The 27,531-nt window shown below is 39.5% G+C and overlaps 1 protein-coding gene across 1 annotated transcript; it reads left to right on the top strand.

The window, feature by feature from the left end:
• Positions 1-294: 294 nt before the first annotated feature.
• Positions 295-26,793, top strand: LOC141477572 (interleukin-6 receptor subunit beta-like). Its single transcript, XM_074166783.1, has 15 exons — positions 295-337; positions 529-579; positions 4,367-4,478; positions 6,638-6,804; positions 7,897-8,036; positions 10,587-10,728; positions 10,890-10,972; positions 13,322-13,532; positions 14,140-14,298; positions 15,331-15,453; positions 16,033-16,185; positions 17,854-17,997; positions 20,186-20,282; positions 22,936-22,999; positions 26,302-26,793. The coding sequence occupies exons 1-15, from the start codon at positions 295-297 to the stop codon at positions 26,791-26,793; spliced, it is 2,181 nt and encodes a 726-aa protein (XP_074022884.1).
• Positions 26,794-27,531: the final 738 nt, after the last annotated feature.

Genomic DNA, 27,531 nt, shown 5'->3' with positions numbered 1-27,531 from the left:
TAAACCTAATTTGGTTCACACTGCTGTTATCTCAGACACCATTAAGAATCTCACTATGACTTCTTACAAACACAAAGGGGGAAAGTTTCTGTTTTTCAGAAGGGTTACTAGGATTACAATTAAAAACTTGGAGCTCAAGTGTCCCTCACATTGTCACTAATAAACCTATTACTTGTGTTCAGCCAGTAGCAGGGTAGGTAGTGGAATGAATAGGAAGTTTGAAGAGGAAGTGTGAAAAATAGACTGAAGACAGTGTAATGTTGATGGTAATCATTATACTTCTTTACAGAAAAGATGAAGAACTCTCTGCTCGCAGCTATCTTTTTGTTTGCAACAGGTGAGTTTTTTGCTGCATAACTTACTACTGTTTATAAATAGTAAAAATTCTTAACATTTCTCAAAGACAAGGCTGTATTACCAAAACTTCGGCCAAATTAAGTTATGTGGGTAGGAGAAACAACAGCCAGTAACATTTTTTCCTATTTCTTTCACAATCGCCTTGTTAAACGACTCCTTTTTATTCCCTAGATTCCTGCAACTGTGCAAACCAGGATTTGCCATTTTGCCAGCATCTCCCAGGTGGGTAAATATTTCTCAAGTAACACCTACTTAATGGCAAAGATGAACATCATCGTTGAAGGGAACCCCCCCGCCAAAGTGATGTTGGTGGGCACCGCTGGCACCAGGCCCTTCAGTGGGCAGGGGGCTGGTGGGCGGAGCCTGCACCAGCAGCTGGCTCCACCCCCGCCTGCCCCACCCAGGCGCCCCCTGGTGGCCACCGAGCGGTGAACAAATCCTCTGGTGCAGAGTCTCTGCACAAACTGCCACGGTTTCAAAAGACAACAGGATATGTAATGTTTATGTATGACAATTGTTTAGGCTTTACATTTAAGTGATAGATTTCTGCTAATGGAATAAATGACTGGTCCAATGCCTTTCAATAGAGGGTGTTTCACAGCAGCTGGTGGCCATCTGATGTGCTTCATGCTGAATTTACTGTAGGCAGAAATACCTTACTTACTAAGTGCCATGGCAGAGAAAACAGGTTTTTGGGTACACGGTGGCACTGGATCATCAGGAAGACTATATTTTTCTTGAAATTAGCCATGGATAATTTTCTAGTCCTTGCTGTTTGCCAATCCAACTAAATTCTACTGAAGCATTGCTGAGAACACCAAATACACAAGAAGAAAACCAAAAAGTTCTAGAGTGAAAAAAAGAAAAAAAAAAAACAGCTCTTTTTGTTTGGTTAGTTTCATTTTTTTTAAGAAGAAAGTGGGTTTTGACGTCTTTAGAGCAGAGAAATATTTTTTTTTTCTTTCTTTGTATTGCTCTTGGAGCGCAGTCATGGTATGGTACTAATTGTATTCTGGGACAAAATATGCATGTTCTTAAAGGGCAAGCTGGCCTACAGCTGTTACTACAAAAAAGCACTAGGATAAAACTGAACGTGCATGTGGACACTAAGACCCATAAACAGGACAAGTGAAAAAAAACATAGTGTGTAACATTCATTATGTTCATCCGGGGACTGTAACATAGAACTTGAGTTGTTGGCAGTGAGGTGGTGCACTGGGGTATTAATTGAGCTAATACACTATTTCCACACGTAAAATCTACTATTTTTTCTTTGTTCAATTGCCATCATGCCACAGAGAAAGCAAGAGTGCTTTTGCAAGACTGAAAGCATGAGGAACAATACAGCCCCCTATTCTTCGATAAGCAGAGGCAGGTCTGCAATACCACGGTCACCATTTGGATCTCAGTTAATAGAAATCTGGGGAAGAAGTTAGTAGAAATTTAGTAGAAGACTGAATGTGTTTCCTTCTTGTCACTCTCTCAATAACTGTTATTTCAAGTAGTTTCAGAAACAGTATGTTACAAACGTATTGACATGAAGTGTTACTGCAGTTCCAAAAAGATTTTGTTTTCAGGTGTTTCTTTAAAACAAAAACAACAACAAAGAAACACCAAGTAAATGAAAGGCCTAAGTCAGAGTAAAAGAAGAGAAAAATGTGAGACCAGTTGCTGTGTTCCCCAGTTGTTAGAGCACCATGTCCATGAGTGAAGTGGACAAGATTTGGTCTGGTGGTCAGACTAAGAAAGCAAAGAATTCAACAATTATTCACATCACTGTAGAAACAAGGAAGACCTGATCTCCACCTACCCAAAAGGAAGCTGCACATACCTAAACTGATGCAGCATAAATTTATTAGAAAAGCACATTTCTTTTAGTAGGAGCAAGGAAGTGTCATAGAATGAGGGTATTAAAGTTTGAGCTGTGCTTATCTGACACACTTTTTGGTCCAAATCAACTTTTAATTTAAAGACACAGCTGCTATCTGAATGATGAAAAGAATACCAGGGATAATCTGTAACTCAGATTGTAGGAAGAAATAGCTCTGAATAAGGAAAAGAGAAGGACTAACCTTTTACCATAACCATGCTGTAATGCCAACTCCAGAGATACATGTGTTTTCTTAACAAATAGGAAAACATTTCTTATTCAAGATTGATAGGCCCATTAGCAACTCATTAAACCTAATAGATATAAGGAACATGTGACTCTACTCATCATGAAAAAATCATTTTTATCACCTTAAATATCCTGTACCTGTCGAGATCCTTATCTACTTTTCTGAACAGAAGGAAAATATTTCTGGGTCTTTTTTGAAAAGTGTGGGTGGTACGTTGAGACATCATGGCTGATTCTTCTGAACTAATAGTTCAGACAGTAAGATACCAAACAAAAGGAGAACAGTCATATTTTATCACTACCATTTCTGGTAAGAGACTTTTGAAATACTGAAATAAGTTTAACCACTAGAGACTAAAAATTAGTTTCTTTAAGAATGTCATCAGTGTTTAATTTCCCTTCAGCTGAAAAATTTGTATGTTCAGCTACAAAAAACCCCTCATATTTTTCTTTCCAAAAATTGAGCACAAATCATTTTGTACATAAACTTATGCTCCTCCTGCTTTATAATGTGATGTTTATAAAGCTGGTAGTATAAGCAACATACTGTTTTTCTCCAGGAATAGTGCATTATTCTGAACTACAGAGAGAGAAGACTGATGGCTTTGGAGTAATTCTGGAATCTAGTCAATCAGTTCTACTGTTGATAATTAGCCCTGCACTGCAGTGTATAACGCTTTGCAAGAAACTCCACAGCAACTCTTGCCAGTTGGAAATTATGGAAACATCAGATTGGCCCTTGGTGTCACTCACTAAAATGTAGTACCTCTCCGTTTTTTCCCCAAATTCATTGCATGACATTCATTTCCAAGATGTTTCACAAGGGTGCATGTGGTCAGTTCTAGCCTGTACTTTCAAAAATGTCTATAAATTTGTGTTTAAGAGTCAATATCCCAGGCAGAGCTGTTGCCAACTCTGGTGTATAATCCTGTGGGTGAACAGTGCCTTCCTCCCATGCAAGGCAGATGGTGCTGGTTCTCCAGGGTTCCCAAGTCACAGCAGCTCCACCAGGGAAGGGGCTTGCTCCCCAGATCCAGAGTAAGCCACCAGAAGCCAATGGTTTGTACAGATTTCAGCAAACAATTGAGCATTTCCAGAAACACAGCGGCAAGACAGGTACTGTCTGTCAGATAGGAACAGTGTGAAACCAGAGCAGAACTGGGAAACAAAAATCTAAATAAAAATCTAAGGTCTCTTACGACAGAGGTCCACAGTAATTTTGTCATCTGCTTTAAGGACATTACCTTGCAATAGCTTTCTTCAAAGCAGAGGGCCAAAAGTTAGTAATGCTTCCTTGAAAATATATGCAAAAATGAAAATAATGCAATTATTTCTTCAATTTTTGTGCCTAAGAATGCAGCACAGTTTCCAGAAGTACGACAGATCTTTCATTCAGAGTTGAAAATAAATACATCAATAAACTAACAAGCTTTGAGTAAGTACAGAGGCAAGCAGCAACCAAGATGTCTCTATTATAGGAGAGAAGCACAGTTCAAAGGTTTAATGACATCAAAGCTGCAGGAAACACCATAGCAAGCATTTCAGCACTGTATTCATGGATACAAAACAGCTGATAATAGCATCATAAAACACAAGCAGAATTATTCTTTCCTACCTTCATGTGGGAAAATTAGCTTTCACTTGGAAACACTAGTACTGATAAGGTTTAATCTTTCTAAATCTCTCTGTCCCTTGTGCTAAGCTTTAGTGAACTGCTTGCCTTGAAAGTAAACATGGCATAAGGACTCACACAGCTAGCTCTTACTTTGTTGCACGGAAGGGTTTAGCCTATTTTGTATTTGGTTTTGCTTCTCATAGTAACCTCGCACCTGTTAATGGTAAGCAGTTGCCTGTGATGGGTCTTTTCCAGTCCACGTTTTCATCTTGCAGATTGGGACAATGAACTGGTATGCTACAGAGAATTAAGTGAGGATCTAACTTGCACCTGGCTGCCGGTACCCAGTGCTCCAAATACGATTAATTATACTGTATTCTTAAAATGGTAAGTCTGAAAGGCGTTTCAGAAAATGAAAAGCTGTCATTGCTGTTTGGCGTGATTCCTACCTGCCAGAGTTTTTCTCCAATATATTTCATCATATTGTAGGTTGTTACACAATACTGGTCAAAATCTTTCTTCACATCTCACCAATACATATTGATTTGAAAAAAAAAAAAAAAAAGAAAGAAAGCAGATTTCTGTCTCAGTACCTTCATTACATAATGGATTTTCCTCACTTTATATTTTCATATTTGGGATCCCCCATGAGATTAAGGGTATGTTTAGGCAGAGAAAAGTGAGATCAGAAGACGTGATCTTTGGCATGAGATCATATCATGGGGTACACAGGGTACAACACCTTATGGCATTGGCAAATTCTGATACTCATTGTTGATTATTTTGCCACATAACCCACCACTCTGCATTAAAAAAGAAATGTGGTTAGGAGCATCTCCTAAAGTGAAGGAAATGTCCCTACACTGGGAAATTCCCCAGGGCGATCTACGTGTTGCAGAGGAGCAAAGCAACCACCACAAGGCTGAAGTTACTCCCCCCATCACCTTCAATATTTTCCCACTGGAGGCAGCAGCTGATGCTGATATGCAATAAGCATCAAACCCCACCGCGTTTGCTCTGTTGCCTCTTAGCCTCTCAGGAGCCCCAATTTCTTGGAAGGGGAGAAGCACCCGTGAAATGGCTCTGCTTCTGTAGAGATGCTATCAGCTGAAATACTTGTAAGCTACTTGCTTTTAGAGTCCTCTGCCAAAATCAGGCTGTTGTTCCTGGGCTGCAGGGTTGATGAAGGCAGAGAAGGCAGAAAAAAGAATGAAAGAGGAGGTGGGTGGGGAAGGAGAGAGGCATTTGCCTCATGGAGATGTTGATTTTCCCAAGCCAGAGCCAGGATTTTAACCTGAGTCTTCTAGGCTTCAACCCAGTGATTTTAAAGAAAAACTTCCTTTATCCTTTTTTATTGGGTTGAAAGGAAAACAAAAAATGTTTGAAAGGGCTTTTTGCTTGCCTAGAAGAGGACATCACCCCTTTCTGCAAGTATCACCAGTTTGACATTGAAATTACTCCTTATGCTTGCTCCTTATGATTTAGTTGTCAGGAAGAAAAGGATTAAAGAAAAACACTCCCACAGAGAAGTTCCAACCAAGCATTGGAAATCATGCTTTGAAATATTAATGGCAGATTCACAACTAGTCTGAAGCAGAAGACAGGGGAACCTTCAAGTGGTTTTATTCAGTTATTAAATATTGTATCATGATCAGCACATTTAATACTTGAAATATGTAGATAGGCAATTAGTATGCCAGCCCATTTCTTTAAGAACATTGAACTGGTACGGCTTTAACCTTGAAAAAAACACTGTTCTGCATGTGGCAGAGAGTAAATGAGAGAGAGTTGGGGAAAAAAATCCTAGGCAGAACAGGAACAGCCTCCTGTATAATGCCTTAAACCTCTTGGACTTTCTGTGCTGTGTGCATTAGATAGGAGAAGTCTACAGGGCTGAGGACTGGGGTGGCATTTAAACATCTATATCAAACTCTGATGCTTTGCAAGAAAAAAGTCAGAATCACAGGATGGTAGGGGTTGGAAGGGACTTTCGGAGATCATCTAGTCCAACTCCCCTGCCAAAGCAGGTTCACCTAGAGCAGAAAACAGTCATGTAACTTGTAAGAGGTTTTTCATACCTTTGTGGTAATCTAGATTCAGGTAACTGGGAAATTTTCTGCCCCAAAGGAATCGAAAAAGGTGTCTCTATGGTAGTTGGCAAGTAGACTTTCTGAAGCAATTTCTAACCCAATATTATATCTTCTAAATGTTTTTTTATATCCCACTGTAAGTATGAAAGAAGGCCATATGGATTTCGTCTTGTATTATGTTGTGCCTCACAAGTTTAAGGGATTTAACAGTTCTCCACCACACAACTTGGACTTGCATGTTTAAATTTGCTAGAGTTACAGGGTATTGGAATTACACTTTCTGTTTCAAGCTGCTCAGGCCTCACCTTCAAAAGTTCAAGATGGTGAATTTTGTACATAGGTACCTGGAAAACTATCTATTACTGCAATGATGCAGCTTTCTGGGCTAGGGGAAAGAAAGAGTAACTATAATGCAATAAAATGTTTATTTTTAACTCTACTTCCTCTTCTCCAAAGGAACAGAATACAAAAACTTTTTCAGCGAAACACATCATCATCTTCCATCACAATAGCACGAAAAGATCTTTTCATGGAGCGATCTGCATCTGTTTGGATAGGAGTGCATTATGCCCATGACAGCTGCGTGATAGGAAAGAAGATCTCAGTTGTACCGGGCAAAGCAGGTACAGCGTCCTCGTGAGTTTTGTTACTACAATGTCCAGCTGAAGCTGTGGTAGCATTTTATTAAAGATTATTTCCAAAATTGTAACTCCCAATATACACTTGTTATTTTTACTGCTTCAAAGACCTAAGCTGCAGTTTGGCTTCCTTGGAGGAAATATTTACTGAAGTCATTAGCAGAAGTCTTTATTGGGAAAGGGTTTTGCTTTAAATCATTTGCTAGACTATAAAATAGTCATATTGAGGAAAATATATAGGGATACTTGTGGACAGTACTTACAGCTTCCTGTGCTCTCTTTGATGGTTTTTCTGAACTTCTTTACTGGTTTACAAAGAGCAGGCTGACTCAGCACCATGCACTTAAGGAGTCTTCATTACAGAGCATTAGCATTTTGAGAAACCTTTTTGAATTTCACATCTTTTCAAAGGCCACTTACCCATTCCACAATGCTGCAGGGGAGATATGAAAAAAGAAGTCCTATAAGCTATGACCTTCAGATGTTTATTTAAATATTCCGTACACTGTCTGATCATGAAGATAATGTTAAGAGCTTTCCAAAACTTCCCCTTCTCAGAGTAATCATGGTCCAAGAAAAAACACAGTGCTTCTCACTGCTGGTGGACATTACCAGTACAACCCAAATTATCACTATGACCTCCTTTGGAGGCTCTTGGCCACTTTTTATTTGTTAGAGAGAAAACAAAAAACATACTTACACTTACAATTATATAGTTAAAGACAGTTGCTGAAATTGGAGGACATTCTGGAAATTTTTTATAGAATTCACAATTGTAGGTACTCTTGATATTTTGATTTTGCCTTTCAGACTCACTCAGAATAACACCTGCTTAGAAAAAGGGGTCTTCCTGAAATCAGTAGAAACATTCATAAAAGAGAGGCAAGAGGAACAACCTCATTTTGTTGATACCATAAAGATTTGACAATTATTTATTTCCAGTCTTTTTAAAGTTCATCAGTGTTCAGCATTCTATGCCAAGTCATTAATTTTTCATAAACCACACCTGACAGACATAATTACCAAAGCTTTCCTGCTTCTCTTGCATTTATGACAGCTGCATGTTCCCCATTTTAGGAAAGTGCTTAACACCATCTAACATAAATGCTCATCAGATCACAAACCAGTTAATAATAAAGTGGGACCTGCCTGCAACTCCTGCACCATATGAGCTGAGATACAGAGAGGCATTCACAGAATCCACTCGGTGGGTGCTGGTAAGTACTTCCAGATGACAATCACTTGAGAACGTGAGGTGCCTTACTATCAGCTCAGCAGTTCATAGCACGTACGGCAGGACACCAACAGGAGGCTACTGAAGAGCATACACAACATGGATAGCAAGGAGGCACAGCATGCAGACAAGTTGTTGGCAAATGTCACAAAGGTCTCTTAGTCTTGTTCTAAAAGATCCAAAGCTGTTTGGGAAAGAAAGATTGTTTCATACAGCTGGTTCTTTAATCCGTCAATGAGACACTACAACCATCAGTGATGCAAAAGCTGGAGAGGATATCAGAAATGCCATACAAACTCAAATCCTGATTACACTTTAGATGATGGGCAATATTGCTTTTTTTTTTTGGCTGGTATGATTAAAATAAACTGATTAGAGATCAGGTTGCTGTGTTTTTTAAGGTAACAATTCATACCTTACACACTTCTGTTTTGCACCACTTTTGCAGATTTCTTTCTTGGATAAGAAGGGAAATAATTTCTCTGAGATACAACATCAGTTCTAGATGCATTTTGGGATGTGCAACAGTGAGACTGTGGTGCAGCAAGAGGGCAGTACCTAAAACTAAAGGGACTAAGAAAGAGACAGAAAACAAGTCACAATTTCAGTAAGATCTGCATACAGATCCAGTATATCATGCAAAGGCTTCACCAACAGTATGCACACACTTGTGATTTTTATCGCCTGGTCCCTGAAATTATCTGTTTTTCAAGCTCTGTTATCTGTAGTTGGATGAAGAATAAGTGTTTATCAAGTAGAACAGAACTCCAAGAAGAAAACTGTCCCACTTTTTGGGCACCTCTCCTCTCCTAGGAGTCTCTTTGCTTCTTTTGTACCACCAGAATGTCCTGTGTTCTTCCCTTTATACCAGCAGTCCTATAATACTTTTTCCCTTTCTCTTGTAGCTGGCTGCCACTTTGTTTAGCCATTTCAGAAGCAGTACTATGAGAGGCCCATGTAAGAAAGGTTTCATCTTGGTACAAAGAATGTGCAAGTCTTGGAAGGGTCCCCTTGTTCATTGATGTACAAGTCCTAGACCATTCTAGGACAGCCAGATACCAGTAGTGCAATAGATAAATAAACATGTGCAGACAGTATGCAGCATGTGGAAGAACAGAGTTAAGAGCAGCAAAAACGTATGTCCTACAGGTTCTGGAGGCAGGGGAGATAGCAGATTCAAGGCAGTAGTGTGAAGGACTGGTAGAGAAAGCCACACTGGGTGATAAGAATGACAGAGTACTGAAAGACTGCGGGCCACGAATATTCATTGCCTCCCATGTCCCAGCTGATCCCGTGAACTTAGGCTGTCAGCTCTTCATAACCACATGAATGTGGGCTGCATTTACAATGGGAATGGCAGGAAAGGGTGAGTGTGGGCATACAAGCCCAGAAGATACATAAAACTAGCTGAGAAACAGTGTTATCAAGTGTATGATTAATGTACATGTAATATAATTTAACACTTGGATCTTAAATCCATTTCACCTCCTTCTTGTTCTATAGGAGGTTTGGAGTCTTTCTGTGACCAGGATGGTTTTATTTGCAAAGTCATATATAATATATAATCATATATATAATAATATATAATCAACTTTAATAAGAAAACAAAAAGCTGCAGAAAACCACAGAGAAGAGCTGGTTACGTAATAGTGGGGGATTTGGGTGGGGTTTTGTTGGTTTTCGTTTGGGTTGTTTTTGTTCTTTTCTTTTTTTTTTTAGGAAATACATGTATTTAAGAAACCAAAACTTCACGGAAGACCAATGCTAAAACAAATAGTTCAGTCTGCTATAGCAATTCTACCAAAAAAATCATAACACCTAGAACTGATCAGATCAAAGGTCCATTTAATGCAGGATACTATGTTCCAATAGTGGCCAATGATGGACATCTGGGGAAGAGTGTAAAATAGTTCAAGCATATAGCAACAGTTTTCTATCGTATTTTCTCCTACAGTTTTCAGCTCAGGGATTTCCTTAGACACAGGTGGTGTCTTTTTTTCAAGACAATCTCCATTCCCTGTACAGTCACTGGAGCCCCAGTGCCATCATCACCTGCAGATGCAAATTATTTCTGTGGTGCTAAGGCACAGGCAGCCACATCTTCAATCCAGCCATGCTCCTTACCACATCAGTCACATGGATCTATTCAGACATACTGTAATATTTGAGCATAAGGGAATTTTGTAAAAAAAAATTATATTAGATTTGACCTTGACATCTTGTTCCTCAGAATGCCAACAAGGCTTAGAGTTAAGTAAGTGATTATTAGGTATATATATTGCCTAATTGATTTTAAAAGCAATATTTGGACCTAAACTCTTGCTTACGTGTCCTGACTGAGCAGATCAACTTCATGAAAAAGAAGATATTGCCTTGAAAGAATGAAGAGATGTTGGCTAAAATGTCTAGTAATTCCTTTTTGATGATAGGAACCCCTAGTTTCAACTGCAGTCAGAAGACTTGGCTGAGAAAATAGTTAATATTAGATTATGTTTCATTGCTGTCACATAAATTAAACATCATTTGTTTTTAGGTTCCTGTAGAAAGCAATGCTGTCAATGTCACCATTTCAAATTTAAATGCTATGTCTTCATACATTGTTCAGCTCAGATGCATAGCCAAGGATGGGCTCCACTGTGTTTGCATTTGGAGTAAAGAGATTTTGGTCCCTCACAGTAAGTGAAATATAGTTTTGTCCTACTGGGAATATGCATAAATGTAAAAGTCTTTTCAAATTTTCTGTCATATGGAATAGCATTATCAGATACTGTTGAAAATATGAAGATCAAACTGATTCATATGAGTTCATGTCTCCATCTTTTTCCATGTTTACCAGAACTCACAAAAAAGCCAAGGATCTCATATAATGAAACTACAGAAATCTCTCCAGGCAGAAGAAGTGTTCTTCTGAAGTGGGAGGTAATGTTCACTTTGAGTCTGAGTACCTTCTGGCATGTCCATGCTATTAATTTATTACTTTGTAGGAAAAAAATAGACTTTCTCATTGAATTGAGGCTACACTGTATAAGCAAAAGACATTGAATATTCTACTTTTGCTTCAGGGTTCGCTGCATTTGTATGGTGATGTTTTAGGTGCTAGAAACCAGCAAGGAAAAACTACACCAATTTAGAAATTTGAAAAATTATTAAAACAGAAATATTTGGGCTCAAAATAATTGGCTAGCACAAAGATTCTTTCCAGCTTGCATTAAAAAAAAAATTGACACGCCTCAAATTCGTCTCTTAGAATGAAGCTTACCTTGACAGATCCTCATAAATCTTTAGGACATACAAGTGACACACTTTGTATTTCATACGTTCCTAAGGAGCATCCATATTCTTGAGAGACCAAAACCTTTTAGAAAAGCCTGGTAAATCTACTGAGTTACTAATTCAGAAGTGCAAGGGACCCATAGGCAATTTCAATGAGCAAGGGGTTACTGGAGGTGTTTGTATGGAAACTAATTAATTCTATTTAGATTCTGAGAGAAATGCCGTACAGGAAATCTCTGGCAGAAAAGACAGAGTCTGGCAGAGCTTTGAAATATCAGAAAATGTGGAACATTTTGGAGTTATGGATTGCATTTTGGCTAAGGGAAAGAAAAGACAACAGAGGAAATAGACATCTCTTGATAAGGAGGAGAGGTCCCCTGTTCCCCTTATCTCCCGAGAAGAAGGTAAAGCTGCATATTAAATGATTCGTTTTGTAATAAAGCAATAGACCATATATGTCAATTTGAATGTTAAGCTAGGAGAAGAAATTATTCTCCATCTAAATGCCTTAGTTAAAAAAAAAAGGGTGATATTAAATATGGGATCAGGTCTAGGACCTTCATTCAGGATAACACGTACACTAGTCTATTATACAAAACAAGATTCCAGTCCAGATGGCTTCAACGAACACCAAAGAGACAGGGGAAGAACTGCACTCAATAATTACCCATTAAATGTAGAGAAAAAAAATTATAATCTTTGCCTTTGCTGACATACTTGTTTAAGCTGATTTGAAACAAAGTAAACAGCTTAAAAGATGTTAGAGGCTAGCCATAGTTCCTCTGCCTTTGCTACCATTCAGTGAGTAACCTCTACACAGTTTGGACCAATGGGCACAAGATAGCTGGCCTCAGCTCTAAACACCCAACCGGGCAACACATATTGCTTTCATGGCTGCAGATAACACAGGACCTCCTGCAGGAATGCACAAGATTGAGACTGGAAAAGGCTAGCACTGCTCTTTTTGCTTAGCTAAGAAAGCTAAGTTCAACTAGTTTCTTCTTCTGTGATAGACCTCATATTTCACATATTCTAGGAATTATTTCTCCTACACAGAAACCTTTTCCAGTTAGAAAACCTGTTGAGAGAACCATAAGACTATTCCCCAGCTGCTTTACCAGAGATTAAAATAATGGCACTGATTCTTCTCTCCCTATCCTGGGAAATCCATCTGCTTTAATTTTAAGAGCTTCCAGTTTTACCAGAAATTCCTCTCAACATGTGTCTCTGCCTTTAAAATTAATGAATGTCATCCTGTCTATATTACTCCAGAAGTATCCAATTATTTCATTAAAATAACCCAATCTCCCAGCTTTGTGGTATCTTCACACTAATTATTTTGTGCCAAGAAATAACAGAGAAGCTTGATATCAGAAGTAATCCTTGCAGCGTTCACAGGCCTTCATGTATTGAGTTCCATTTCCATCTAGATCGCAGTAATTCCATTTCTGTGCACTTATTTTCCAGTCTCTCATGAAGATTAATACAGTAAAATAATGAGTGAACTATCACCACGTAAAAATTTGTATCAAAAGATATATAACATGTTCCAAAGTTGTAGAATAATTACTAGCATTTATCCTCAAAGAGACCAGATGCCTAACAGAGCCTAGTAGATGAAGATTCCCAGAGGCATAAATTGCAATTAAACACCTCTCATTAACTTTCAAGCTCCTAATTATGAGGAGTATGTTCCAGTGAAATGTAGAGAATGTTACAGCTGCTTCACTGCCGTTATTACTAATTGGATACACATAACTAAGATCCCAATTAAGCAAAACACTTAATCCTGTGCTTAAATCCTCTCAATTTTAAGCATGCTCTTAATTTTAAGGAAATGCTTTGCTTCATTGATTCCTAATAACCTAATTAAAACAGTATGATTTTATCCCCATCATTAAAGGTGACATTTTGTTTATACAATTTAATTCCTCTTGATTTTCTGCACAGGACGTAATAACACTTATAGAATAATAATTATTTTCCTCTTACTAGGTAACACAAAGCAAGAACATCCTTGGGTATTACGTTAAGGTGGAAAGAATACCCAATAGTTGCAGGGATTCACCAAATCACATCTTTCTAAAGGACAGAAATGTTCTCCTAAATCTATCCATGGCTTATTACAGTGTTAATATTTCCGCCTATAACAAAGCAGGAGAATCTCCCCAAGCCATCTACATTGTTCCAGACTTCTCTGCAGCAGGTACTCACCTTTTCTTTCTTTCATTAGAGTGGTAGAAATGAATATTTTGTCTGTCTGCCACAAGATCCACTTCTTACCCCAAAATGGCAAGCTGCTCTTCTCCCCCGCCTAGTTTCAGTCAGAAGGTCTTTCCTAGTTTGATAATCTGTCTTTAAAAATGACAAAATTTTTAAGATCCTTGCAGGTAATGCAAAGTATATGAAATTATATAGCTATAATCCATAATTAGCCCCTTCTCCTCCTCCCCCTGGTAAGCACTACCTCGCAGTTGCTCTACGTATAGCAGTTAATAGCTGCAGGAGGTTATTTAGCAACATCAGGCTTCCTCTTCCTGAGGCTTGGAACAGCCATTTCCCCTTTTCCGATTGTGGGAAATTAAAGGTCATGAACAACAATTAATACTGGAGCTCTCACAGACCATTGCAAAGTACTAGATGCTAAGTTTCCTTTATTGACATACTAGTGTAAACCTTACTGTATACTGGTCACCTGCAATGATAATTACTTAATGAATAATCTTCAGAAAAGAGCAAGCGAGAGAAAGCAAGCAAGAGAGGAGAAAATTGCCTTCCTGTTTGTTGATTTCCGATGGTGTATTTGTTCACAGACTTGCCTGGCCAGATCCATGTCAAACACCAGGGAACTAATGCAGTTGTCACCTGGACTCCAGAATACAATCCAAAATGTTTTGTGGTTGACTGGGGCACTGGTAAAGGGGATATGCGCATGAAAATAGTAACTACAGCTGCTGGAAATTTCACGCTAGGTAACAACCACCACCACATCTACTTATGGAGGCACCATTTCATTTATTGGTTATTTTTGGTTGGGGGTGGTAGGATTTTCATCCTGTTTTTAAGAGCAAACTGAAGAACCAGGTAAGTGCAACTCTTATTTTTGTCCAGTGCTGAGACATCAACTAATTTTTAGCAATACTGAGGCAGATAAAAAGTAGAGTTTTCAGTAGGGTTCTTCTGGTCACAGTTGGGCAAGAAAAGCAGCTAAGCTGCTGTTGCTGGCATGTTGTCTCTCCTTACGCACATTCCAGGCAGACCTATACACTACTGGTTTTTAAAAAAAAAAAAAAAGTTTCCCTTGTTCCTAGGTAAACTTAACTTTAAAATGCTCTGTTACAGTCTCTCTTAGATAATTTTTTTCATCCCAATTGCTGTCCTTGTCAAACCCTAAGTTCTCAACTCCAGTATTCTGCTTACCGAACTAGGCATGATGAGCTGCAGTCAGGGATCATTTTACATCAAACCAAATGATTAAAATCATTTAGGTGACTCTTGCAAAGGCCATTCAGAACTGGCTTTTATGTACAGTAGAGAACATTGAGTTCTATAAATGAATGCACTGTTTTCCTTCGTCCTTCTGCAACATCTGCGCTGCCTGCGCTTTACACCTAGTTGTTTTGCTTGGTTTTAAATGTGCAAGCTGAGGGGGAAATATCTGTCCATGAGCTAAGATATCTACAGCCATTTTAGTTCCCTACTTCTCCTTCAGCAGCTCAAGCCTTCCAGTGGGAGACTATAAGAAGATCTGGCATCTTTTAAAAGCAAACCCATGTTACGTCTTGTTCTGCTTCTGAGGTAGTTTGTATTAAGTGTCTAGAGACAATGAAGAAAGGTGCACATATTTTGTACTCAACGTAAAGCACTGTAAACTTACACTATGCTTTGAGTCACAGCTAGTAAGATTTATACAGAAAAGCTATAAAGTTATTGTCTCTCCTCCCCTTTTTTTTATAATTTATAACTTTTCAGTAAACCCTGATGTGCCTTTATTTGTTTTCCAGACAATTTTCAGCCGTATAAATTGTACAAAATAATGGTACATGCATCTGATGTGTGTCAGTGTGAGAGTTTCACAAGAGATGAAAAGACTTTTGGAGTGACCCACTTTTACTCAGTTGAAGGAGGTATTCCTCCCCTTTATGTAACCTCATCCCTTTTATTTCTTCTTGGTTCCTACCTGCAGCAATAAAAGAAATCCTACATGAAGTTTCTTTTCCAGGTGATTTAACAGCATTCTCAGTTAGCATTGCCTTTGGTCCTAGCATTTATGCAACTGGCAGTTGAGTGAACAACTCAATGTTGTTCTTTGCTGACAGGTCCACAGGAATATTATTATTACAAATGATATTACCAAAATAAAAAGAAAGAGAGTCTTGGAGTTATTACTCTGTGTAGCTCAAATTTAGCTGTGGCCAAAGTCAGATTTTCCAATCCCAATTCAGTAGTGTCTTATATCACGACCTGAAATGAGTACAGCTGTGGCTTTTGGAGTAGAAGTATTCGTAATTTCTACCTCCTTTGGTATTGCTTAAGATGAGGGGTTTTCACTTTATGGGATTTCTACTTTCTCTTTCACCCTTTATGTTATATTTATGACAACTAGAATTAGGAAATAAGCTCTCTAGGAAGCAGCTAGGTTTCAATCTTGTAAGTCTATTGCACAAGCATTAATGCAGAACTTTAATTATTATCCAATTTTAAAGTTCCTAGGACAGGTCCTGCTAACGTGACAATTCTGAATGTCACAAAGCATTCTGCATTTGTGAAGTGGACCAAAATAGCTGCCGAAGATTGTTTGGGCTTTCTCCAGGGATACAGGATCAGCTACACAGATTCATCGGGGAAAAAGTCTCTGGGTAAGTCCCATTGCACAGAACAAAGCAGCAGCTCAGAGCCATGGCAGAAAAGCTTCATATAGACCATTAAGTGCTGCTGCAGCGCTCTACTAGTTACTTAAATTTCTGTGGGAACTGAACACTCTCAAAGGTCAGCTCCTGGTTAGAGTTTTAATGCTCTAGATCATCCTACAAACACCTAGAATGTTCTAGATATCATCTCAAATTAAATATTGGTAAGAAAATATTTCCTTAAAACTTACAGTTCTAAGACTACTGCAGAATTCTCTGGTAACACTGAAAGGAAGTTGTATGCTCTCAGTATTTCTGAGGAGTTAAGATTTCAGTCACAGTACTATGTATGTTTCATTGCAGCTCAGCCAACCTTGACTCTAAGCCTTTCTACAGGGCTTAAGAAATTATATATTTTATTTTTTTTAAACTCAATTAGCAGGGAATACAGTTTATATTTCTTACCTGTTTCATTTTTAAAAATATTTTCTTAAATTGATAGCTTTTGTGTTTAACTACGAGGGGTGAAACCTCTACACATTGAAATAAATTAATAGTTGTGAGTTCAAACCACTTGAGTTTTCAAAAAAATATCCCCATACTTCTTTTGATAAATATTTTTCTTCTGGTCTGCAGTGGAAAGTCTCCTTGCCATAAATAATAATACATTAACTTTGCACATACTGCCTTTCAAATAAAATTAAAGACATGCTATGGAAGACAAATAGCACCTAAGACCTGATGAAGGAGAATAGCAAGGGTTCTGTAATTCATGCTGGTCTATGCCTTCACAGGTCAATAAAAAGTAACAAGAACTTCAAGTATGCAGCGTTAACAGCAGGTTTGGCACTGTCTTCAGGGGGCTCTATTCCACCCCAAACACCTGTCATAAAGTGCAAGAGGAGACAGAATGGGAGTGTCCAGGACTGAACTTAATTCTTTTGTTTTGACCCTGCCCTAATCAGTCAATATAACAGTGATGCGATACGTGATTGGCATGTTTTCCAGGCAGCAAGAATAATTTTATTGGAGAATTTGGGGTAAGGAAGCCTATAGGCTAAAGCACAATTTCCACTTCTATGAAGATCTTAAATTGGCAGTGGCAAACTTGAAAAGTCATTTTTGCCCTGTTGAAGGCATACTACAGCACCATTGATTGCATTATTCTGGCCAGGAGAAAAGTCACTGCACCATCAGAAAAGAAAGGTTGAGCTGAAAGCCCGACAAAGTAGGTGAAGCAGAATGCACAGCCCTTTTTCTGTATTGAATGATGAGTAAGAGCACTGGTATTAATTGAGGTGACTAACTACTGTAGTGAGGGTAAAGTATGTGACAGGGTCTAGTCCTTATGTCAACTGTTACAGCCAACTTGAAAACCACTGTTCAACAAATTAGGTGGTTTTTTCCCATCATGCAGCATACCAACCTTCTGCACCCACCACCTAAACATCCTTGGTGTGTTAAAAGGTTGTGCTTTTTACCTCTGGATTTAAAATGTACATAAGTATTTTGGAGAAATCTTGTACCCATCCAAAGAGCATCTGCACAATGCGGCTTCCTGCAGTTGTGGATTAGGGCAGAGAAATTTTGCATTTTCCCCAGTCAGCCACGCTGATACAGACTCAGCCATCAGAGTTTGTCTAATCATTTCCTTCCCCAACCCCTCTTGCATTTCAGCTGTTACTCTCAATTCTTCTACCACAAGTTACCATCTTACCACGCTAAAGGAAAAAACCATCTACCGAGTGCAGATCTCAGGATTCACTAATGCTGGTGAAGGACCTCTGACTCTTTCACAACCTTTCACCACTCCAAAATATGGTACTGTGGAAATCCTGTGCATGCATTACTCAACATCAATCCCTGCTTTAAGCACTGTATGTGGCATTATTCTTTACCCTTTCCTGCTTTTCAAGGAATAACAAAGAGCTCATCACAAGATTCATTATTCAATCCTCAGTTACTGATAGGAAACACATAAAAATGTTCCTTTGTTAGAGGTAAACAATTCATCACACTACAATTCTGCCTTTATTTCATTACCTAACATGCAGCAAATACTTAGCTAGGGTTCCTCATCTCTTAAACATTTTTTGATCTTTTTATGCAAGCTTTATGCACATATCTTTTCTATTGCTGATTTCTGTCATAGATTTCAACAGTTTAAATGTTCTGCCTATGACTAGTTAAATTCAGTATTCTGTGCTCTTGGCAAAATCCTGAGCAATCATGTAAACTGGTTTCCTATTAGACCCCTGAACCATTAACTGTAAAAAAAAAAATAAAATAAAATTGCTCCTATTGTGGGTGACAACTAATCAAATTATTTTGTTTTCTAATGATTACATAACACTGGCAAAAGTTTGCTTTCTCCAAAGGTGCCTGGATGGGCTAAGAAGATCAATACAGTTACATTTATAAAGTCTGGTATATTGTAATCATATAGGGTTGGCTAAGCATGGTCTCAAACATTTTTAACACCTTATCAGTTAAACTAAATCTAACACAGCAGAAGACCCTTTTTTTTTTTTTTTTTTTTTGTTTGACCAGAGCTTTACTTAATTGAAGCTTTCTAAATAAAGAAAGAAAAGAACAGGCTAAGATGGTATCAGCCACAGGAAAAGTAACCTGTGAAATTCAGACAGTATATGCAATGGCTTCTCCTCACTACAGCTTTTTTGCATTAAGGAAGGAGGTATAAAAACAAACAACTGAATAGTCAAAACTGTGAAGCAGAAAGAAAAAGGAAAGAAATTAAAAATCTTCCTTCAAACTAACAGGGTTTCTGCATCCTTCTCTCCCATACCAAATTCCTTTCTCCTCTCAACACAAGAAATTAGAGTGTCTCCATTGGAGCTCTTCTGCAGGACTTTATTCCACGCATCTTACTGAACATATATTTGGATTAGATTGAATTTTTCAGGAAAATAACAAAAATACATAGTTAATTCAATGCAACATTTAAAAAAATCAAGTAATTGCATTGAATTTAAACATTATGTTTACTATTCTCCCCCCCCCCATTTCACAAGTTACTTAATCTGTTAGAAGAACCTCAGATTTCTTTGTCATAAAAGCCTTTTTCAGCAACAAAGCAATTTGCAGCTTTTCAAAAACCTTTACAAGCAGAATTAAGTAGCTGTTTGATTTTTGAAAAAAAGAAAAGTTTGTTGCTGGATGGGTAGAAAAAGCAAGCGGCCTTTTTGCAAATATGGTTTGTCAGTATCAGCAACACAATCATGTACTGACCACACTTTCCTGGCGCTATTTTGAAACTTTTGATTTAGCTATCTCTAAGGAACACATCAACCCTGACCCACAATTCACATCACAGGCTGCTTTGGTTCCTGTGTTAGCAGCACTGCTCTCACTGCCTGAGAACTTTATTAACCTTTCAAGCACCTTATCTCCTTCAAGAGGGTTGTTGGTGGTGGAAAGTACATCGAGCAGGTATTAACATAAGCAATAAGAGGTGTAGGTTTGCAGGAAGGGCTGACAAATGGCTGACTGCTGATATAACTGTCTTAACATCCCTAACAGGTGAAGCATGGCACCTACCAAATTCACAAACCATGTTATTGTTATCAGGACCAAGTGGGATGTCACCAAAAAAAACCCCAAACCCTACTAGTGAATCCTGAAAATGATTAAAAGCCACTTCCACTCAAATAGTTTCTTATGAAGTCAGACCTGCATCAGGGTCCTGACCCATTAAGCCGGCTCGAGCTCACATAATAGCATGGAGAGTAGGAATACTTCTTTTATTATAAAGTGTTTGGATGTTAGATTTAAGAATTTAGCACATATGTCTAGGTATCTTAAAAATACAAACCTGAAAACCTCAGACCCTCAGAAATCCCAGGTCCTTTTTGAACTAGATTTCACTTACGGGAATCACAGAACATGTGTGAAGTTTGACTTCTGTTCAAAATATTTCTCTCGGGGAGCAAATACAGCTTTTCTATACTTGATACTGTAAGTCTGATTCAGTCTCTCTATTCCCCATCAGATAAAGGAGAATTTGAAGGTTTTGTGACTGTCCTTTGCTTCAGCATGCTGTTCATTCTGATTTTTGCGCCTGTCACTTGTTCTCTGATGTTTAAAAGGTAAGAAGGGAATATTGGCAGAAGTTGTTAGCAGCACTTCCATTTTCCTTAATGCCAAGCTTCATAGCACTGGGCCTAGTTAAAAGCAACACAACTCAAAAAGCACCCAACACAAAAGCCACCCCACTCATTTACACAGGGAGAGCAATTACAAACCAGTATAGAACTGATTAAAACTGTTTTTCAAAAAAATCTATAATCTTTTGCTTTTGCTACAGTTATCTGACTACCTCCTGTCTCAAACACACTTGAAAAGAGCAAGGACCATTTCTCACAGTGGAAAATAGGTTATATATGTATGGGAAAAGCATGCATCTGATTATTTTGCTCTTTCATTCCCAACTGATAATCATGTCTCTCCTATTGAAATACAAAAATAAACTCCAGCAGCATACGCAAATTGATGTTGCCATCCAAGCAGTTTCCTGCAAGCACATTTGGATGTTAACTGTATAAATTATGCACATAAGCACATAATGAGAAGGAGTAATGGATGGATGAGTAGGAAGGAGAGAGAATAACAAGAGAGCCCATGAGATATGGATGAGGTCCTCTAATTTTAGCAGAAATTGTTCTCTGCAGTTATAAAGTACACCCTTCCCAAATTAATCTGAGGTACAATATTAGAGGCATACGTTACCACCAAAAAAAAAGGCTTGCATAGTAATGGGTTCTAATATTAATCTAGTTGCATACAACCGTTCATACTGTTATTTTGAAGTCCTAGAACGCTACCCTCCCTTTTTCTCCTTTTTTACAAAGCACCAGCCTCAGAATATGAAAGCACCAGCTGCTGAAGGACAGAACAGATAGACAGTACAACCCGTGGCTTGAAAGCTGTACGGCATGACATAGCTCAATTTAGCTTATGCATGAGGCTAAACTCCTGCCCTTGCTTTTGGGAAACAGACTGCACTCCACATTGAGGCTCCTGCGCACTTTCCTTTTTAGATTTTACTTTGAGTTACTCTATATCTGATCCAGTCTTTTTGACAAGAACTTCTGAGAAGTCTTGACCTAAAGCAAACTTCGCTGTGTTAAAGATAAGATCAGACTTCATTGTCTGAGCTCATTAGGAAAGAACTTTTGAAAAACTGAAAAAAACAACACACAGAAGCCAGGTGTAGCACTACAAAATAGCAATCAAATATGTAGTAATATTGAGCAGCTGGAATTGAGATGAAGGGTCCAAAGGATTCCCCCTCATCTCAGTTGCCTGCCTGGTTTACAAAAAAGGACTCACCAGCCAGCCAAACACCCAGCCTCACAGGATCATCAAGGATATCCAGTAACTCTACAGCCTCAGGCTTCACCTCAAACCACAGCCTAAGCAGAGTCAAAGTGCTTTACAGCTAATGAAGTCTAGATTTGATTTGAAAACCAGACAACACTGAAACCAACACTAAGGCAGAGTGATGGGCTACATAACCTCCCACAGTCTTTCACAGCTGTGTTTTTTTCCTATGGAAGTGAGTCATTGCCCAAAGCTCTCCAGGGTTGCTCTGAGAGCAGCTGCTGACAGGGAGGTGATCAGCTCAAAAATGCCTGAGAGATGGTCTCCTGCTCCCACATGAACTAGTGGATGAGCACTTGGGGGTGACTGATGCCAATGGGATCAGTCAGCTCAGCCGAAACTCCTTTTGAAATTGCAATCCCACCCCACTTCTGCACCTCTGCAGGGAAATCACAGCTGACCTCAGCCAGCGTGGGGCCAGCACCAGCATCTCAGGGTGGCAGGAGGGATGGAAAGACCACCATTACAGCCTGTCCTCTCAGGAAGGGCCATGGAGGACAATGCCTGAGGTGTTGCTCATGTGGGGTGGACCAGGGACGTTAGAGAGCATAGCAGCTTATTGCCAGTTTTGTTGTTTCTGAGGCCCTGGGTGCAAGGAAGGAGCTTGAAAAAAAGGGCTCTGATGAGACGTCTGTGGACAAGTAGCCAACTGAAACCCATTTGAACCGCTCAACTAGCAAACTCAATTCTACCTTCCAAACCTCTTCCTCTACAGCAGAAGCAGCTGGTGTGAATTTTTTGTAAGGGTGTGTTTAGGTTCTTGTTAGGTCAAATTGTGAGATACTGTACAGAATAGCTCCCAGAAAGACCCAAACTCAAAATAATCAGCAAAGAGCAGAAGCTATGTTGTCCCCCTATTCTGGTCTGCAGTTCCCAGGGAGAGTTACTTCCAGGCCTCTGGTGTCATTGCACAGAAGTTAAAACAGCAATAGCTTGATCTTTGTTTGAGGGAAAGTAAACTTCTAAGGGGAAGCTCAGGAGCAAATACTTACTAAACCAAATTACCTCCTATGTGTCCAAGAGTCCTCAAGGAAGATGGAGGCTTTGTGGAAATGATAGCGGATTATGAATATATAATGGTTACACATGTAAAAAGAGACAACATTACCAGCTCCTGTCACAGCTCCTTTGTTCTTAAACAAAGATGCTAATCACCACTAACTCAGCATTTCAGTGTAGACTACCAAGCTTGGTCTTCAGTTTTTAATTGGCATTATGCTTAATAGTCATTGTAGAACATCTTGTTTTGATGGTCATGAAAATACTAATAAAATGTTAATTATAAATGGTAGTTAATTTAAATGCATAGGGAATGTCAGTCATTTAACCTAACAATAAATTTAGAATGTTTCTTTACAGGCTGAAAATATCATGCTGGCCCAGTGTACCAAGTCCAAGAGACAGCAGTGCACTCCAAGATATGGCAAGTACTCTTCTGATGGTGTGAAAGAATACACAGGGGACATCTTTCCTACTGACTAATCAGCAATGCTAGTTATCAGTAAGACTCAGGTGTTGTGTGTGCAACTCCTTAAATGGTATGTGAATGCTCAGGCAGTGACTTCTCCTTTAACACAAGGGAAATCTTTCCTACTGATTCATCAGTAATGTCAGTTATTAGTTTTTTCACACTTCACCCTAGTAAATGTTTAGTATCAACAGCTGGGAAGTTAGTGTAATATTACAAATAAAGGATGGGGGAGGGTTGTTGTTTAGACAAAGGCTGTATACACTTTTTAATGTAACAAATATTCTCAAACTTTTTTGAGAACACTATAGAGCCTATTTAAAGGTACAGTTGTTAAATTAACAAAGCAAAGCTGAATAGGGGGAATGGAGTCTAAAGAGAGAAATTCAGATTTTATACCCATTCAGTTTTCACCAACTGGAACTGATTATGAAGTACAAGTTAGTCAAAATACAAAGTAACACATCGTGGCCTAATTCCGCAGAACTGGTATGATAGATGGCATGTATATAGTGTTTTCTGAAATCTGCTCTTCACCCCGCAGTCTAACCCCCTCCAGAGCAATCCAGGTGCTCTGTGGCTGGTCAGCTGGTAGGTGGCTGAGGAGCACCTACTAGTAAACAGGCACCAAGGTTCAGCAGCACATTCAAATCCTGCCCACAGCTTTCCCATATGCTTTGCTAAGGATATCTGTATTTCAGGACTGAAGCAGTGCCTGAAACTCAGCTCTTAGGATGAGGCTGCTAGAGACCATCTTATTCGCTTTTGCTTATTAGTGGACTTATTTGCATCTTCGTCTCCTCATCTCCTCCCTTTTAAACAAGCTTCTGCTCCAGTTTTGCTGGTACTAAAAGTCCGTCCTCTAGGAGACCTCAGTTTATCTTCCAAGTCTCAGACCACCAACCGTTAAGTTTTTGGAACAGTAACTTCTTTCCTTTTTAGGTCTTTTTGATTTTTCTGGTGGACCTGAACTTAATTTGGCACTCATAGATCTCGTTTCTCAAGCCAACTTGTGAGATTTAACAAAGCAGACTTCAATCTATTTAGTCAAAGATCAGGCAAAAGCTGGAAGGTATCTACAACCCAGACGTTGTCCAAATCTAGGACACACATTGAAATCATCAGAAGACCCTGACAAGCTGCTGGTGATCAAAGGTTTTGCTGAGCATCAGCACTTCTTCCTTCAACAGAGCACATATGATTTTCTATATTCCAGATCAGGACTCCCTTGCATTCTTTTTTCCATTCTTCCACCCAAATGTAGATATAGAAGTGGTAAGCTCAGAGGTAGTACCAGAGAGTCATTTTGCAAAAGCCAGATAAGACTGAACAAAGGAGGATCAGATGTACAAATGTACAGTTGTACAAAGTCAGTTTCAAAAGTGATGTTGTTGGAAGGTTTTCTTCAGTTAAAGCAATTGACCTGCCTACAAGCACCAGGCAACTTCCAGTTCTCAGCGCTGGGGTTCAGATGTCCCTCACTGACCACTCCGGTTAAACTAACTCTACCTAATCCTCTTGCTTCTTACCCACCATACATTTAGAAAGAAAAAAAAAAAAAAATGTGGAGGGAGGTGGGGGGAAGCTAACAGTTATACCGGAGAACATACCAGCCTGGCCATAATTAAAAAAATGCTATGGCAAAAGTAGACAAACTCAGCAGACAATCTAAGTGGGTAAGACATATGCCTGGTGTTACAAACTGTTCCCCATTTAATCATCCAGAATTTGCAAAAACTTGTAACGCAAGGTACGCTTAGATCTGGATGGTTGCACCCAGAGGGTGGTACTCAATGGCTTGAAGTCCAGATGGAGAGCAGTGACAAGTGGTGTCCCTCAAGGGTCCGTGCTGGGACTGGTACTGTTTAACATTTTTATCAATGACACAGACAGAGGGATTGAGAGTACCATCAGCAAGTTTTCAGATGACATCAAGCTGTGTGGTGTTGTCGATACACCAGAGGGACGGGATGTCATTCAGAGGGACCTGGACAGGCTGGAGAGGTGGGCCCAGATGAACCTCATGAGGTTCAACAAAAGCAAGTGCAGGGTTCTGCACCTGGGAAGAAACAATCCTCAGTATAAATACAGACTGGGGGATGAGGTATTAGAAAGCAGCCCTGAGGAAAGGGACTTGGGGGTGCTGATGGACGAGAAGCTGGACATGAGCAGGCAATGTGCACTTGCAGCCCAGAAGGCCAATCGCAACCTGGGCTGCATGAAAAGAAGTGTTGCCAGCAGATCCAGAGAGGTGATTCTGCCACTTTGCTCTGCTCCGGTGAGACCTCACCTGGAGTACTGTGTGCAGGTCTGGAGCCCTCAATATAGAAAGGACATGAACCTGATGGAGTGGGTCCAGAGGAGGGCCACCAAAATGATCAGGGGGTTGGAGCACCTCTGCTCTGAGGACAGGCTGAGGGAGCTGGGGTTGTTCAGCCTGGAGAAGAGGAGGCTCCAGGGAGACCTAATAGCAACCTTCCAGTACCTGAGGGGGGCCTACAGGAAGGCTGGGGAGGGTCTGTTTACAAAGGCCTGCAGTGACAGGACGAGGGGCAATGGCTTTAAGTTGGAGAAGGGGAGATTTAGATTGGATATTAGGAAAAAGTTCTTTACTCTGAGGGTGGTGGAACACTGGAACAGGTTGCCCAGGGAGGTAGTTGAGGCCCCTTCCCTTGAGATATTCAAGGTGAAGCTCGACGAGGCCCTGGGCAACCTGGTCTAGTTGGGGGTGTCCCTGCTGACTGTGGGAAGGTTGGAATAGATGACCTTTGGAGGTCCCTTCTGACCTGGACCAATCTATGAATCTATGAATCACAACATGGCAGTAGGTTGAATAACAAACTGCTTGCAGTAGCTGGCAGCTAAAGCTTGTTTGGCTGCTGTTCAATTCAAGCTGCTGCCTATTTATAGTAACACATTTGTTAAACTTTTTGAAAGCTGTGAGTCTCAGAACAGCACATTGTGAAGCCTACCTTTTGTCACCACTATGCTTTGTCCCAAGCACACATAAAGGCAAGAAAAACTTTGCCTAAATACTATAGGAGAGGAGAAGATGGTCCTCTGAATTAGGGAAATAGATATTTTCATTTATGTTAATAAAACCAATGAAGGTGGGATAAAATTAATTAATTAGAGTATTATATAGGCAATACCAAGCTGTCTGTCTCCTGGCTTTATTCTTCTGTTATTTATTTCACAATTGCACTTCACAAAAGCATGATACTAAAATTACTCTTTCTCCTTGTTTTGCCTTGCAGACTAATTGGAAACCTGTTTCAAGGTCACTGCTTCAGGCCCTGTCAGACAATGATACCACCAGCCTTTATGTCATAGAGCATGATTCAAAGGCTCCTTTGAAGCTAGACCTCTTTACAGATGGTGGGGAAGACAGCAAGTCAGCAAGTGACACTGACCAGTCAGAAGAACCTAGCAATAACACAGACATAAGCCTAAGGCACGAAGAAATCCCTGAAAAAGCAGTTACAAGTGAAGAAGAAGGAATGATTTCCATTACAGTACCACTCCTGAGTGACTACACCAGCATGGAGTTCAGCCAGAAAGCCCTGATGAGTTTGACAGTGAAGCTGCCTGCAAGAGCTGCTCGACCTCATCTGGAAATGGAACTAAGCAGTAAGCCAGCACAAACTGAGCATCAGGTTTTGTTTGCGCCCCAAGACTACCTCAAACAAAGCCAGGTAGTATTTTTGCCATCTGGACCAACTTTGATGGGACAAGTCAATTCGAACTAAAGCATTTTATAATTTCTCGTACCACAAAATCAAGTTCCAAGACCTCTCGTGCTTAAACAGAGCCATTAGGACCATACAGAACAGTGAGCTTGTGCCAGTCTCTAATTCAATAGGCTTCCTTGGTGAAATAGATTGAGGATATCATTAGATTATCTGTTTCACCGCAGTCATTCTGTGGAAAGTCCCACTGTCTTCACACAGGCAAAACTTTCAGGGAACTGTATGAAAAACCTTTCAGTAAGGTACCTCTTGCTAGGTGCTTAGTCCCAGGGCACTCAGGAAGCCATTTCAAGGCTTTCCCTCTATGTCCAATGTTGTTCCAGTCACCAGGAGAGTTCTCTAATCACTGCAACTAGTTTAAGACCTGATTTTCAGATCTAAGTTCTTCAGATAGAATTCCAGCAACAGTGTCTACCGCTCCAAAGAAGCTCTCCAGTTGATTAAAGGTAGCCAACCAAAAGAGTGAAAACCCTTGAATTTAGGAATAGAAAATGGTGCTTATCAATCTATGTAAAGTGTTATCACGAGCTTTACATCTTAGATCTTTACACCTTTTTTCATCATAGATGAATAGTGCTGTGTAAATGAAGGTGATAATAAGTATCATTATTAGTATTGGAGGTTTTATGTGCATTAAATTAAGGCTATTTCTTCCTACATTTAGCTACCCAGACGTAGAAAACCATTCATGCTCTCTTACGAGATGTAGTTGTAGATTGTAGATGTAGTTGTAGATTT

The sequence above is a fragment of the Numenius arquata genome, chromosome Z, assembly GCF_964106895.1.
Source record: "Numenius arquata chromosome Z, bNumArq3.hap1.1, whole genome shotgun sequence".
Classification (NCBI taxonomy): Eukaryota; Metazoa; Chordata; class Aves; order Charadriiformes; family Scolopacidae; genus Numenius; species Numenius arquata.
The sequence above is the reverse complement of the archived record's forward strand: the minus strand, read 5'-3'. Positions and strand labels throughout refer to the sequence as shown.

What these genes read in the sequence shown, in the direction of transcription:
- LOC141477572 (XM_074166783.1), top strand. Translation starts at nt 295, where the DNA reads ATGAAGAACTCTCTGCTCGCAGCTATCTTTTTGTTTGCAACAG. An exon ending in ATCGGGGAAAAAGTCTCTGG is followed by an intron (nt 16,186 to 17,853) that starts GTAAGTCCCATT and finishes CTTGCATTTCAG; the next exon opens with CTGTTACTCTCAATTCTTCT. An exon ending in TGTTCTCTGATGTTTAAAAG is followed by an intron (nt 20,283 to 22,935) that starts GTAAGAAGGGAA and finishes GTTTCTTTACAG; the next exon opens with GCTGAAAATATCATGCTGGC.